At 34.9% G+C, this 16,157-nt stretch overlaps 1 protein-coding gene across 1 annotated transcript; it reads left to right on the forward strand.

The window, feature by feature from the left end:
- The first annotated feature begins 604 nt into the window (after positions 1–604).
- LOC117399372 (growth/differentiation factor 6-A-like) lies at positions 605–15,892 on the forward strand. Its single transcript, XM_033998471.2, has 2 exons — positions 605–1,274; positions 12,208–15,892. The coding sequence occupies exons 1-2, from the start codon at positions 920–922 to the stop codon at positions 13,089–13,091; spliced, it is 1,239 nt and encodes a 412-aa protein (XP_033854362.1). The 5' UTR covers positions 605–919; the 3' UTR covers positions 13,092–15,892.
- Positions 15,893–16,157: the final 265 nt, after the last annotated feature.

Consider the following 16,157-nt stretch of genomic DNA (forward strand, 5'->3'; position numbering starts at 1 on the left):
GTGAACGTATATCTCCGTTAGAGGGCAGTACAGTTGTAAAAAGAGTCAAAGGATTAGTTCTAAATTCATTAGATACATTTATTTTAAAGATCTAAGAGACTGTGTTTTAAAACAACCCACATAACAACCACAACGTAATATTGTAGGCCTATCTGATACTCTCAATTCTCCGATTTGGGATAACTTCACCTTATATAATTTATACATACGCATTTTAGAGTAGTGAAGATTTTATTGAGCAAAGCCATTTTATTTTTGATAAATGTTAATTATACATTTACCATCATATAGTTTGAAATTCCGTTCGAATTATTTTAGCTGAAAAAAAACACAAGTTGTTTAAGCTACTGGTATCCTACATGTGTTACAGGCATACTGAAAAAAAAAAAAAAAAAAAGTTTCTTGCTGATGTTGACAATTTACCATAATTATTTGGCAGGTGCCTGTTTAAACCACCATATCTGTATGGTTATAAAACAAGAATACGACTAGTTCCTTATTGTCTGCTATTTAATTCATAGTAAATGATTCAAGGCACAAATATGATTTTTTTTTTTTTTAAATACAGTAGGCCTGTTGGATAAATGCCTTACTGGGGTTCAGCTACATGCGAGTTGGAATTACTATCCTTTGAGCAATTAATATGCTGCTAATGAAAATTGCATCTTTAAAGGAGTCGCTTTCAAAGAAAATCTAATCTCACTAGGTTTGAGGGCTCTTGTTTCACCAATAAATAAATGAGTACACGGCCGTGCGTGAGTGGGCGTGTCACAGCGTTGCTTGAGCAGTCCGATGTTCGCAGGAGCGCAGTTTTCTTTTGGTCGTAAAGTCTGTAGCTCTCATCGCTGCATTTGTTTAAGCGATCAATCCGGAGCCACAGAGCGAAGAGCTCTTTGAATTCTGTTGGGACACGATTAGCATGGATGCCCTCAGAGCTGCCGCCTTCGCCCTCCTCCTTGTTACCTGCCTGTGGGATTTACCTTGTATCCAGCCAGCTGCTATTGTCCCTTCTCCGGTACCGAGAAGCAACAAGGGGGGCAGGATGCCAAAAGATGGGAGGAAGGCACCCACATTTCTTAAAGAGATATTAGCATCTTCTACCAGCCAAAGCCATCACCAAGATCCGATGAAACACTGTGCTGTTGTGCCCCACGAGTATATGTTGTCTATTTATAGGACTTACTCTGCAGCTGAAAAACTCGGGATAAACGCAAGTTTTTTCCGGTCTTCAAAGTCTGCTAACACCATAACCAGCTTTGTGGACAGAGGACAAGGTTGGTCTAAACATATGTATTTTATTATATTATATATACACTTTAGATTTTAAAACACATTTTTATTGATGTATGCATGTCAGTTATGAATAGAAATCAGGAACTGTAAAACAAAACAAACAAAAAAGTTTTAACATAAACAATTTTTTCAACTTTAAGACAAATATAAAGTTCAAACTAATTCGGAGCAAAGATTTGCTGTTCCTTATCAGTTTGGCCCTTTATCAGTATTACGCTGGACCCAGTTTTTGTTATGTGAATTACTTTTACAAATATTTAATTACACTTTTTTTACAGCCTCATTCTCCAAGGTCAGATTAATGATCGGTTTAGAAAGTATACACTTTAGGAACAGTGGGAGAGGTTGGTTGTCTTATAAATCACTGCTTACTTAACAATACTGCAAATGAAAAAAACAAACAAAAAACGAGACATTCTTGTAAAATTGTTAGAAAATCGTACATGAAATTTCATAACTGTTATAAAAACTGTTAATATTAAATTGTTTTCTTGCCTTGTTTACAAATCGAACATTTAATAATATGTATATATTTATATTGGAGTTCACACCTGGATAAGGTACAAGTGAAAGTTTATTATCCTATTTTTTTTTTTTTAATCTGTTGGAGGCGAATTGGCATTTTAGTGAGGCACTAATAACACTCTATTTGACACAGACTAAAGGAGAGCAGAACATTCCTTCACCTTGCCCCCATATTCATGCAATCATATTCTCAACAACCTGCCTCCATTTCATTGCTATAAAGTTCCATTGGTATTTTATCTGAGTCAGCGGGGTTCATTAGCTGTTGAAATGTTGAAAAAAAAAAAATAATCAAATTGCCTTAATTTATTTCATGTTGATTTCTGAGCATACCTCTTCAGCTTTTCAAAAGCCACATGGCTCCTTTGTAGATATATGAGCTGGGTTATTTAGTCCCCAGCTTCAATAAAAAACCTACCTTGTTTCCCCAAGGGGTTCTGTTTTGATCTAAATAGAAACAGCGCTGCTCGTGCAACTAAAGATGTATACTTATGATTTCCTGAAACTGAAAACATTTCCTTTCGCACGCATTGATTCTTCGTGTAGCTCCACAGCATATAGCCTACATTGCATATTTTATGGACGTATTGCAGTCTACCAGACAGTGACCTACATCTGATAGAAATACACTCTTAAAACACATACAACTGTTTATTAAGAGTGTCTGTAACACTGCAATATCGAATCATCAAAAACTGCAATGAGTAAAGACTGCTAGATTATTCTCAACTAGGACTTTAAATACATTTTGTATAGATTTTTTTTTTTTTTTTTTTTTTTTTTTTTTAACACAGACGGTATTTTCCTTAATCGTTCACATTCTGTGTTCATTTTGCACATCATGTATAGAAGAAAAGCATTGTGGCAGTATTTTTTCTTTTTTTTGTTTTACTTTTTACAAAGTTTTAATATCATCGCGTTCATGTATTTAGAAGCTGTCTAACTATGTATAATATAAAAATACGTCTGGTCTATGAAAAAAAATAAGTTTGTTTATTTCAGAAATACATTTTAATGCAACAAGAAACATAATGCAATTGATGTGTTTATGTTTTGTGACCAAGCTGGAATCAGTGGGGGATAAAACGGTGTAACTAAATCATTTGACAGTATAAAGCACAGACACAATTGAGGGAATGTAAGTGGAGTTCATCTTGGGTAGAGTCATAAAAGCTATCAGTTAACTACACAGACATTCTTTCCAGTCAGTAAATAAAAGATTCTGCTTTAAGAAGTGAATTGTGAATCGAGCAAACTGGTTTGATTAAGAAAAAGCCTCACTTTCCCGTCTGATTTTGATTTGATGTGTCACAGGCTGTGACCTTGTGCTGGACCTTCTGAGGGTTGCTTAGCATCAAGCCGATGATTGGAGTATTTGAACTCAGTGATCTAATTGAGTGTTCATGTCATAACATATCAAATATTGTCTCCCATAATGAACCTGCCCAGCCAATGGCACATCACCAAAAAACGTAGAGAACTTCCGTTCCTCTGAAGTGGTTACTATTTTAGTGCCTACCTCCCTGTGTGATCGCCACTTTAATTGCCGAAATTGAGTTTTGCTGCTGAACAGACCTTTATGTAAAGGTTTACCCGAGCTCATTTGCAGACAATATGGTCCAAACTGACCTCGATAAGAAATAATTCAGTTGACTTTACGCAGCATCATAAATTCGAATCTGCACCTTTTTTTTAAACTCCACATCCTATACAAACTGCTAACCAAGGGTCCTGCTGGATTCAAATGCCAATTTAAATAACAGAATATTGCTATAAATTATGAAACGAACGCATTCATACATTTGTCAGTCGAGCGTATCGGAAGATGAAAAGAAAGAAACAAAAAAAAAACATTTTAGATGTCATATAACATTTACAGATGTGAAGATTTTCGTAAGTCCTAAAGATGACCAATCTTAATTGATTAGCAGATCGTTGTTTAGCGTGATAGTTGGGCTCATAAACAGAAAACGAAATAGATTTGTAAACAGTGTACCAGTCTTTCTGAGAGATGCTTGCAAAAAATATAAAAACTATTATATGAAAATTAAAGATGAGAAAACTTTGTAGACTTTGTAGGTTCGTTACGGTCGCAAGATCAGACAAGAACTAGCTGAATGTAGGAAAATTACTTTTGGCACTTGAAGTAACTCATTAAAACGCAGATGGTGCTCGCTGGCCTCAGGACCCCCAAGCATCCGAACTAGAAAACGATGACAATTATGAAAGAAAGGATTGAAATGGAAGGAATACAGTACACGTTTGCAGAACCTTAAAAAAAATATATATGTAATTTTTTTTTACAGTTTATACGTATATTCGCTTAAAATACATATTTTATAAATATTATTATCTTTTACTTAAACCAACATACACGTTTGTACTAGTTTTTATAGTAGATCCGATAGAGATCCATAAAAGATTCATGATATGGGCTTCAAAATCTTTGAAAGATATACATGTTGGGTATTTAATTAGACACATTCACTTCGTATCTAAAGGATATGAATGCCCTATCTGCGGTTTTATGTATCACCTTTAGGCGGGTCTATAACGCATTTCTGAAACTGCTATTCACGTTATGGAAGCAAAATATCATTAATATTTCTAAACGTGTGAAATGCGTTCACGCAGTATGGTGAGTTGGATGTAATACCCTTAAATTCAGTGTAATCAGTATGAGCAGTTTTGCACTGGGAATGTTGTCGTTGGCAAAGGGGAAATGAAATATAAGCAGGGAAGTATTTTAATGGGTAAGGAGGGAATTCACAACTGTTAATTATTTGGTGACCTTGTATTCGATTTGTATGAGCCCTTATAAAAACAGTAATGCAGACCAGACGCTCCAAGCAACTGAAACAAACAGAAGGTTCCAATCTACTTTTATTATTTAACTCTGTTGGGTTGAAGTCAAGAAATAGAAAACACGACGTTAGACATCAGAAACTAGTTACCAAACTAACATTCAAAACTTTAAAAATACCAGTGTCCGTATTTAGGTTGGTTTGTGTTAACGGGTTTGATGTTATTGAACGAATATATATATATATATATATATATATATATATATATATATATATATATATATATATATATATATATATATAAACAATACTTTAACATAACTGAAGAAACTACAATTATTTGCTAATAATAATAATAACAATTATTATTATTATTATTATTATTATTACTACACTATACATTTTTAATTAAACGAATTAAAAGTAATTAAACGAATTGCTTTTATCTATACAGCCACACTTCATATTAAATGCAAATTACGATATGGCCAATAGTTCCTATCATGATATATTCAAAATATTCTTTTTAAAAATATATCACACTCTTAGAACAAATGTGTTAAATTAACGCAGTTCTGAGTTCATACAGGAACAACACAATTTTGTGTTGAAATTAACAAACCACAACACAATAATGTGTCTTTTTAACACAAGTCGTGGCTAAATACTTTATTGTGTAAGAAAAGCACATTGTGTTGTCCCTGTATGAACTCAGAACTGTGTTAATTTAACACATTTGTTCTAAGAGTGCAGCTAGTCAGAAAGCAATATTTTAAGCTAGTATCTTAACAATTTGTCTCTGTTAAAAAAAGACAGAAATGCGTATAAATACAATTTTGCTAAAATAAGAGAAAACACTAAACTATGTACTTTGACTGTTTGCAAATGTTGTCTCTTTTCAATATAGATATAGATGAATATTAGCAATGGATATTTATCGACTGAAACACCTTGTTAATTGTGACATTTAGGGTACTATGTTAGTTGTAGAAGGCAAGTTTAATAAACAGCATAATAAGCATCAAAGATTCATTCTCAAAAAAGTATAGCGGAATCAAACACTAACTAAAGGCAAGATAACTTCCTCTTGCCCGGCATGCGCGGGACTGTTTGACAATTTTGGAAACAAATTAACCAGGAGCTCGTTTCTATGTACCATTAAGATGTCGTATCAGCTACTACGACGTCCGGAGCACAATATACAATAGAGTAGCGTTTCTATATAACGTTGCTCACACTACTTGGTCGTATTACCAGAGGTATTTCACCGACACCAGTTTACTTGGTGTATAAATACGACGGGATGACTACAATCATTTCCCTCATTGAACTTTGAGAAGCATGGCTGCTCTCGTGTATGCGGTGTATTTAAGACAGGCTGAGACAATTACAGCGACAGAGGGCAGCAGAAAATATGTGCGCAGTGTCTTTGACATGGTTATTATTATGTATTGGTATTGTTATTAGTATAATTATGTAGACTATTGTTATTTTGTAATGTTTACTATGTCTTGATACTGTAGACATGTTTGTTTTAACTACGTGTAAAGCGCTTTGAGATTCTGTGAAAGGCGCTATATAAATACATACAATTGAAAGTGTAAATCGATCAAGAAATTATAGTCTGTTCTTCTGTTGCTACTGTGCAGGGTCAGGGAACCTCTGCCTGTTTGATTTAATGTTGTGGCTCGCTAGCAGCATTATTTTATTTGCGATTTTCAGTCATTTTAATCATCTTTGAGGAAAACGTTACACGGCTGTTTTTTTTGTTTTTTTTTAATGTCCTTATTAATTTGTACTTCTCGCAGTAGGCATATCTGTAAGTTAGCTCTGCTAGTATAATGTTTTCTTTTTGTCTCTGTTTTGGCAGATGCCTTTATTGGTTTTGCCTATCCGGTTTGTCTCCGAACACAACCCACAATCCCCCTTAATAATTAGGCTCAGTATATTTTGTTTTTTTAAATGTTCCACATGTGTTCTAACATATTTAATACTTATTTAGTTAAATATTAAATTAGACTTATTAAAGAACTCTTAACACAATTATGTGTTTAGGCTGCCGTTCCAAACGTGTACATTACATGGGAATATATACAACAGCATACATTAGATAGAAAATGGGGTGTTAGGTCACTTAAACATAGTCATATGACTAATAACACCGTGTAACAATTTTTTTTTTTTTTTTTTTTTTTTGGTTCCTGGGTAGTAAGTGTTATTTCCTAATTGCTTATGCCTCAAAAGTATAGAAAATGGCTATTATTCCCCACAAACTTTGCTTTTGTGACCAGGACAGTGATATTTTGAAATTTACCTATTTCCAATGAGAAAACGGGCGAATTTGTGTCTTTTCGTTCACATAAAGTCAGAAAAAAACAAAATATGAATCCAAATTAACATGTATTTATACTAAAGTAATACAAAAATGACTACAAAAGATTTGGAAGTGAGTAGTTTTTCGAGATTTACGATTATACTGTAAATCACTTTCACGAATCAGCCCCCAAATGTAGTCTCCCATCATGTTCTCGTTATACTGTCCTTGGTAGCGGCGTTCAAAGTCCAGTATATCCTGGTGGAAGCGCTCGCCTTGCTCCTCCGAGTACGCTCCCATGTTCTCCTTGAATTTATCATTTATCATGAGCATCAAGGATATGGACTTTGAGGGACATCCTACAGCCCATTGTGCCGTAGTTCTTCACCAGAGTCTCAACCAGCTCCACATAGTTTACGGCCTTGTGATTGCCCAGGAAGCCCCGAACCACTGCGACAAAGCTGTTCCAAGCTGCTTTCTCCTTACTAGTGAGCTTCTTGGGGAATTCATTGCACTCCAGGATCTTCTTTATCTGTGGTCCGACGAAGACACCGGCTTTGACCTTTGCCTCAGACAGCTTAGGGAAGAAGTCTTGAAGGTACTTGAAGGCTGCCGACTCCTTATCTAGAGCTCTGACAAATTGTTTCATAAGGCCCAATTTGATGTGCAGTGGTGGCATCAGCACCTTCCGGGGGTCCCAGCCGTACTCATCATACTTCAAGGAGTCCAGCAAGGTCTTGATGCTGTTGTAATCCTCTTTGATGTGCACCGAGTGAGCCAGGGGAAGAGACGGGTACTTGTTACCATTATGGAGCAGCACGGCTTTGAGGCTCCTGGATGAGCTGTCAAGGAAGGACAGTATAACGAGAACATGATGGGAGACTACATTTGGGGGCTGATTCGTGAAAGTGATTTACAGTATAATCGTAAATCTCGAAAAACTACTCTCTTCTAAATCTTTTGTAATCATTTTTGTATTACTTTAGTATAAATACATGTTAATTTGGATTCATATGTTGTTTTTTTCTGACTTTATGTGAACGAAAAGACACAAATTCGCCCGTTTTCTCACTGGAAATAGGTAAATTTCAAAATATCACTCCTGGTCACAAAAGCAAAGTTTGTGGGGAATAATAGCCATTTTCTATACTTTTGAGGCATACGCAATTAGGAAATAACACTTACTACCCAGGAACAACAATTGTGTTACATAGTGTAATTAGCCTACGCAAATGTGCTTTCCAAGACCATTCAAAATGCCTTGGGAGAGTTGAATCAGGACTGGGTGGAGCTTTTGGGCAGACTGACTGCGGATTTGAATTCATTGTATTTTAGGCATGACAGGAACACGAGATACAAGGTTGATAGGGGATTCAAAATGAAATCTACTACTAGAGGACACTTGCCTCGTTCGTTTTGTCACTTAGAAATGTGTTCAGGTGATTAAAACCACTGATAGGGAAATTAAAAACTGGCAGTCATCCTAGGGCGAGGTTTAGTAAACCACAAGAACATTGCACATTCAAGGGGAATAAATAGGAACGGATGATTTTTATTTGATTTTTTTTCTTGTACTGTTGTGGCTTATGTAATACCTTTTTAGTATTTAATCACACGTATATACCTATCTAATTATTATGTTGTATGATATGGGATGTGTATTTTTAAATTAATGATAAACGATATTTTTTGACTATGCCTAATAAAACGCCATTTAATAATTTTTTCTATTTTTTTCAAACAAAATCCTAAATAACTATATTAATGATTTGTTCCTTTTTTTTTTTGGATAAGCGCGTTACTTACCGGAGAATGAGCTGTTCTTGGGCTCGTAATGCTGAAAGGCTTGAAGCTACTTTTTAAGTACCATTAACACGATAACATTTGGTGACGCATCACAACCACCAATTTAAAATGCTCATTTTTTAAAACAGTTGAAGGTAGTTAACACGTGAACACAATATTGTCCTTAATCAATTAAAGAAATCCAAAGCACAATCTAAACATTCATTTTGATAGTAGCGGAGACCGGGGACAGTTGTTACATTTTTTTTTTTACCTTTCTCTCCATTACACACAGATGATTTGACCTAATTTGATCAGACTTTGATACAAACAACTTATATCTGTCCTCTACCAATCCCCATAAAAGCCTGGATCACAAACTGTATATCAGTTTCTGGACAAGAGTCCAGAGCCTATAACAAGGCTCTGGACTCTTGACTGGAGGGTTGTGGGTTCAATCCCAGATGGGGGACAAGGCTGCTGTACCCTTGAGCAAGGTCCTTTACCTAGATTGCTCCAGTAAAAACCCAACTGTATAAATGGGTAATTGTATGTAAAAAATAATGTGTAAAAAAAATGTAATTGTATGTAAAAATAATGTGATATCTTCTAACAATTGTAAGTCGCCCTGGATAAGGGCGTCTGCTAAGAAATAAATAAATAAATAAATAAATAATAATAATAATAATAATAATAATAATAATAATAATAATAATAATAATAATAATAACACAGGTATATATCACAAAAAGAAAATTGGGGAAAAAATGTACTCAACTAGGTCAAAAATCGATTTTTTTAGATAAAGTCTCAGGGCTTTGGCACATAGCGCTCCTCTTCCACAGGCGGACAGAGACCTGAATTGAACATGTGCTGAGTGAGTGATGGCACTCCAGCTTGCTTCTCATTGGAGAAATTCAAAGTGGTACAACCGTGCCGTGTTACAACTGTCCCCGGTGTCCCCTGCCAAATTATTTTATTAGAGCGATGAATAATGGCGGTCTGTACAATAATGGTGCGTAAAATCGTGTTTGTGAATAGGTGAGTAATTTTGTTACAAAATGAACTGGAAATACCTACTAAAATATGACATAATTGAATGAGATGATAATATTGCAATTAGTGTGGGTTATTAAATATTAACAGTACAACATGTAAAATATAAAACTACATATGAGCAGGTTAACTTTGTTATTGATACTAAAACGCAACAAAATGTATTAATTTGAAAGTTATGGCTTCCCCAATTGTTTCTAAATTACCTTTAAATATGTCTAATTCCTATTCTTCTTCTTCTTCTTCTTCTTCTTCTTCTTCTTCTTCTTCTTCTTCTTCTTCTTCTTCTTCGATTAATAATAATAATAATAATAATAATAATAATAATAATAATAATAATAATAATAATAATAATAATGTATTGTAGGCAAGTATAGATTGATTTTGAGTGCCAGTTTGGAGATTTTACTACAATAAACTAGCAACTTAGTGACTACAGCTACTTAGATCATTTGTTTTCCTTTAAGAACTATAACTATAAATGTGAACGTACATATTCCTCGACCGTAATCAGTCCTTGTTTCCGTAATTATGACATTAGTGTCTGGAAAAGACTGGGTGACCTTTCCTGGCATCACCCGTTTTCCAAGTGGCGTTGGGGGAGATCTCTGTTGCTTAAAGGTTGATGAGACCACATAAGACCACTGTAATGCAGCATTAAACAAAAATAGCCAATTTCCAAATGGTGACACCAGCCTCATAAGGCTGTTGCAAAACGTAAAGGTTCAATAAGGAATATGACGTTTTACAACCGGTATACTGCAGGTTTAACACAGAACTGGGTTGATCAGTATTTTATCCCAGCTGGTTAGGTTATTTATCACAGTCTACCCCTGGTGGAAAGCATGGTAGTAATAATAAAATATATATTTATATATATATATATATATATATATATATATATATATATATATATATATATATATAGATAGATAGATAGATAGATAGATAGATAGATAGATAGATAGATAGATAGATAGATAGATAGATAGATAGATAGATAGATACATACATACATACATACATAGATAATGGAGTTTACAACAAATAACCAACTTATACTTGTCTACCCAGGGCTTGGTTACTTTTATCCTGAGGTTTTTAGAGAGCAGGCCTTCTTAGAATGAGGGGACTACATGTGAGAATAATGCCAATACGCCCTCGGTAGACTTTAGTTAAAATGCCTGAAGTCATTTAAGTGCTCTTTTAACTGTGGGGCCAGGCAGCATGCCATGTGGGAGAATTTCTGTATTAGGGATTCCCAGAGCTGGCATCACCTACAGAATCCCATGGCACCTGTCAAATAGCATTGAAGTCCTACATTTTAAAATGCCGATTGTATCAGAAGATGTAAGTAAAGCGTATTAGTTATTTTGATTAATAATAATAATAATAATAATAATAATAATAATAATAATAATAATAATAATAATAATAATAAAAACTACGTATTTGTCTGTGAAACTTGTTCTAATTATGAATGAACAATCGCACAGACCTGTGGGGTGACTTTCAGATTTAACATGGTTTTAAGCCGCGGCGCCGACCACCCAAACCTTTCTTTCTTTCTTTCTTTCTTTCTTTCTTTCTTTCTTTCTTTCTTTCTTCTTAAAACCTGCATTTCATTTGCGTGTTGTTTCATGCTTTTCCAGTAATCGGTGTAACAGACTTCTAACACAATGTGTATATTTATTACGATTACATTTTACAGTACTGTAACCTTAAAAAGAGACGCTGGATCAATGTTTATAGTGGGGGTGCTGAAAGCCATTGAACAAAACTGTAACCCCTGTATATGCTGGAAGCCATGCAAAGCCAGGGGTGCTGCCACAACCCCAGCACCCTTAGTTCCAACACCCCTGACCTTAAATTAAATGTCTCTTACAGTAAATAGCCCTTAAGACGTGTAATCGCATAGCCCCCGGGACATCGAAATTCTGACCTTCATTACAACACTGATTACCCACACAATTCCCTGTATATACAAAACCAATCTGTTTTCTGCAACGGTTTACCGAAACCCGCGTGTTTTCTTATTGTTTAGTTGCTATAAACTTATGTAGTTTCATGTTCTGACATTTTTTTTTTTTAATTCAAGGTTTCAAAGTTGTCCTTAAATAGTTCTTAAATACCTGCTTGAACAATAAATACAAGAGGACATAAAGAGGATGGTTGTTAAATTATGAAATTTAGAAAAAAAAAAAAAAAAAAAAACCTTATGCTGTGAAAACTAGGTCTGTAGTTCTCTTAAGTTAGGCGAGCACTGAATTTGGGTGGTATACGAATATTATAATAAATGTTTATGGTAAGCATAACCAAAGCATTAGTCAAAGTAAATGCGTTGTCTTTGTGCTTTCGTAATGTGTAGGTAGTCACTTCTCCTGCGCACTCGTAAGTGAATTTGACTGCAATTATTTCTTTATCTTGCAGACGATCTCTCGCACTCTTCTCTGCGAAGACAAACGTATCTGTTTGATGTTTCAACTCTCGCAGACAAAGAGGAGTTAGTGGGAGCTGAATTAAGGATATTTAGAAAAGTGCCCGGGGATTTCCAAATGGCTCACACAGGTCTGTATGGTATTCAATTACTCCCCTGTCGTTCAAAATTGCTACTGGATTCAATAACTCTTGATCTGCAGGATGCTCAGAGACCCGGATGGGAAGTTCTAAATGTCTGGGGAATGTTTAAAAACCGCCAACACTCACCACACAAGAACCAAGTCTGTTTCCAGCTAAAGGCAAATTTAGGGACATCAGAAAAGGAAGTGGACTTAAGGAACCTTGGCTTCGGCAGGAAGGAGCGTCAGCAGCAAGAGAAAGCGATTCTGGTGGTGTTCACCAGGTCCAAGAAAAGAGAAAACCTATTTAGCGAAATTAAAGAAAAAATAAAGTCTTCTCAGAATGCCGAAGAAAAAAGTGAATTTCGGTTCAAAACCAAGCGGAAGAGAAGGACTGCCTTTAATAACCGACATGGAAAGAGACATGGTAAAAAGTCCAAGTCAAGGTGCAGTAAAAAACCGTTGCATGTGAATTTTAAAGAGCTTGGGTGGGACGACTGGATCATAGCGCCACTGGACTATGAAGCGTATCACTGTGAGGGCGTGTGTGACTTTCCCCTCAGATCGCACCTAGAGCCAACAAACCACGCTATAATACAAACGCTAATGAACTCAATGGACCCCAATTCTACACCGCCCAGTTGTTGTGTACCTTCAAAACTAAGCCCCATCAGTATTCTATACATTGACTCTGGCAATAACGTTGTTTATAAGCAGTATGAAGACATGGTAGTGGAATCTTGTGGCTGCAGGTAGCATTTTCCACTAATAATAAACTAAAAAAAAAAAAAAAAAGGACGCCTGGGCAGGTCGACTTTGAAGGTGGAAATAGTCTTTAAACTGTCTAAAAGCACAAACTATAATTATGTCTTTTCACACCTTGGGTGCCTCTTGAATATCCAAAAGGGATCGCAATTAATGTAATGCATTCTTTCATATACGACAAGTAAATATATCAAAACCATATTTTTTGCTATTCAATTTAAGCTCATAGTTAGGTTTCCATTAGTAACCAAGCATTTATAATAGTAAATTTCGGGTTTTGTTTTATTTTAATTTTGCTGGACGGTGGAGACTCGCCAGCAGTTAATCACAAATAAATAAATACAATGTTTATAGTTATCTCCCATTGTGTTTTCAGTGTATAGCTACATACTATTCAGTTACAAACGTGAATATATTACACTCTACAAATACCAAGAAATTGGACAGTCCGGAGTGTCCTGGCCAACATCCAGAACTTGTCCATTGAGCTACGTCTGGCAATGACGCGTTCCTCATTAGTTGAAAACGCATAAAGACTTTATAAGCTTTCTTCGGATCTGATTCAAACAGCACCATCCAGATCAGGTTATGGAAGTCACGTCTGGATAGAGAAGGATTATGTTGCTCCATTCTCTGTTGATTTTCGAGAGTGTACACAGGATGCAATGACAGGCACCTGTTCAAACTGAGACCATTTAAGATTAAGGGAAAAGCAATAGTAGCAATCCCTTTCATGGGCTGGCATGCGGAGAGTAATGGAATCAGCAAAGAGTGAAGGCAACCCCCCCCCAATAAAGTTTCTTTTCCACCTCTTCCCAAGAATTATCTACCGATCTTTACTGCCTTTTAAACGGGAAGGTAATTTACCAAACACAAAAAGACATTTAATAAAAGGAGAGAGAATAGGTCTTTCCCCGAGGTTTTCTCTTAAAACAGACCTTTCTTTCCCCTCTTCTCATCAGCATTCCTGGAAGATTACAGAAAAAAAGCCTGCGGCAACAACACGTTTGTAATTACACGAATGGTGGTATTTTAGGAACGTTTTTTAATTAAAAAAGAGAAGATGAAGGCAAAATTGATCACTGTTCTGGACACCTAACAGGGCTGAGTTTTATAAATGTCCTCACCTTTTGGACTGGCCTTATAAACTTCTAAATTTAAACCATGGGATGAAAAATAATTAGTAATCTTTGTGGGGTAGTAGTGATTGCCCAATTCAGCCATGGCGGTGTACAAACTTTGAAGACTTGATGAAGTTAACGTTTACAACACAAACGTTTATTTCCACGCTAAGAGCACTTCCATATACAGCAACCTTTCACGTTCGTTGCTAAAGTGATTTTGAAAAAAAGAACGTGCCTGTTTTTGCCACACGTCAACTGCAGCGTGATCAAAGTAAAACATAAAAAAAGACTCGCTCAGAAGATATTTAAAATGCACATTAGCTTTTAATGCACTGTTGTTCATAATCTAAACTGTAAATAATTGTATATTTAAACAGACAAGTGCAAAAAAAGAGAAATGAACTACATTTCTTTTAAATGTATAGACCTTTTATATGCACTCAAAAATGTTATTATTTCTATTTTAAAATGTTTATTTGAGTTGTACAGGGTTTAACGTTAATCATATATTTCATACATCCATAAGAATATTTTTAAATTGTTAATTCATTGTATTCAGTTCTGTACTGCGGGTGGGGAACAGTTTATCATTGTCTACCTCATAGTAATCTAGTTTCTAGGGAAATCTGAGGTACATTCGTGTAGAGTGCAAGGTTGTTTTGTAGTATATATTTTTTACTGATTAATATTCCAAACTATTATTGTGCTAATAAAATGTAAAACAAACTCACAAAAAAAAAGATTTTAAATCACGTTTGCATGAAACTTTTGCTTAAAGGTAAAACGTTGTGGTTTATGATATTTGTTGTATGGTCAAACTTTATAGATCAATTGTTCATGGTGGTTTAATCAACAGATACATGTCTCCATGTTTGCACTTTAGGATTGCTTGATTAATGTAGCTGACTGTCAACGTCAAATAGCATAGTTATACGCTATACAACACACAAATGTGAACATTAAAGGTGTATGGTTGGCCCGTTTGAAGAGCAAGTTAAAATAATAATTTTAGATGGGATTTTCTGATGGAAAGGTGAAGTGTTCATAACGTTCTTAGCATTTAGCTTTGTTCTTTATATGCTGCAACATTTGTAGCCAATAAAGTGTGCCCTATGAATGAGAACAACCTTAACCATCACAGACGAATCTGGTATGTTACGTGTAGACACCACAGAAGTTATTTTCAACGTCAAATACTCTTGTTTGCCAACATTGCATGCATCTTGTCAGCGTTTCAAACATGAAAAAAAGAAAGAACACTATAACTAAATATTGATTTACCGACAAACAAACGCTTTCTTTTGTGGTACCAAAACTCCTCGAGATTGGACAACGAATGTAACTAAAAAAATAAATGTTAAAAAAATACAATAAATAATATATAGCACTGACATCCATGTCACCACGAGTAACTGTTGATCGTGAATCAACAGTAATTAGCAGTCTTGAATAGTGAGACATCTTTCCAACCGATCACCTATTATTAGCCATCATCTGGTGGCAAAGTGTTATTTTATCTCATTGACATTAATCACTGACTTGATTTATTATTACAATTTCCACAGACAAATTCAAACAGTAACGTAACCTTCTACAAGTTTACCATGCTTCTATTAATTTTTGCATCTTCTCTAAGACTTCAATTTAGCACATACACCTTTCTGAGTCAATAGGTCATTAGGTTTTTCATTGTTGATACTGAAAAAAATGTAAAAATAAATAAATACATATATATATATATATATATATATATATATATATATATATATATATATATATATATATATATATATGCATCAACCAGTGTATGTTAATTAATTTGAAGTTGTGAATTGGACATAAACAACCAATCCCCGAATAATTACAGCATTGCTTCTGTCAGGTAAGATAAGTTCCTTATCAACCAGTTGTATACTTGGCATTGGAGTTTTGT

Source organism: Acipenser ruthenus, chromosome 4 (genome assembly GCF_902713425.1).
Source record: "Acipenser ruthenus chromosome 4, fAciRut3.2 maternal haplotype, whole genome shotgun sequence".
NCBI lineage: Eukaryota > Metazoa > Chordata > Actinopteri > Acipenseriformes > Acipenseridae > Acipenser > Acipenser ruthenus.

What these genes read in the sequence shown, in the direction of transcription:
- LOC117399372 (XM_033998471.2), top strand. Translation starts at nt 920, where the DNA reads ATGGATGCCCTCAGAGCTGCCGCCTTCGCCCTCCTCCTTGTTACCTGC. An exon ending in CTTTGTGGACAGAGGACAAG is followed by an intron (nt 1,275 to 12,207) that starts GTTGGTCTAAAC and finishes TTTATCTTGCAG; the next exon opens with ACGATCTCTCGCACTCTTCT.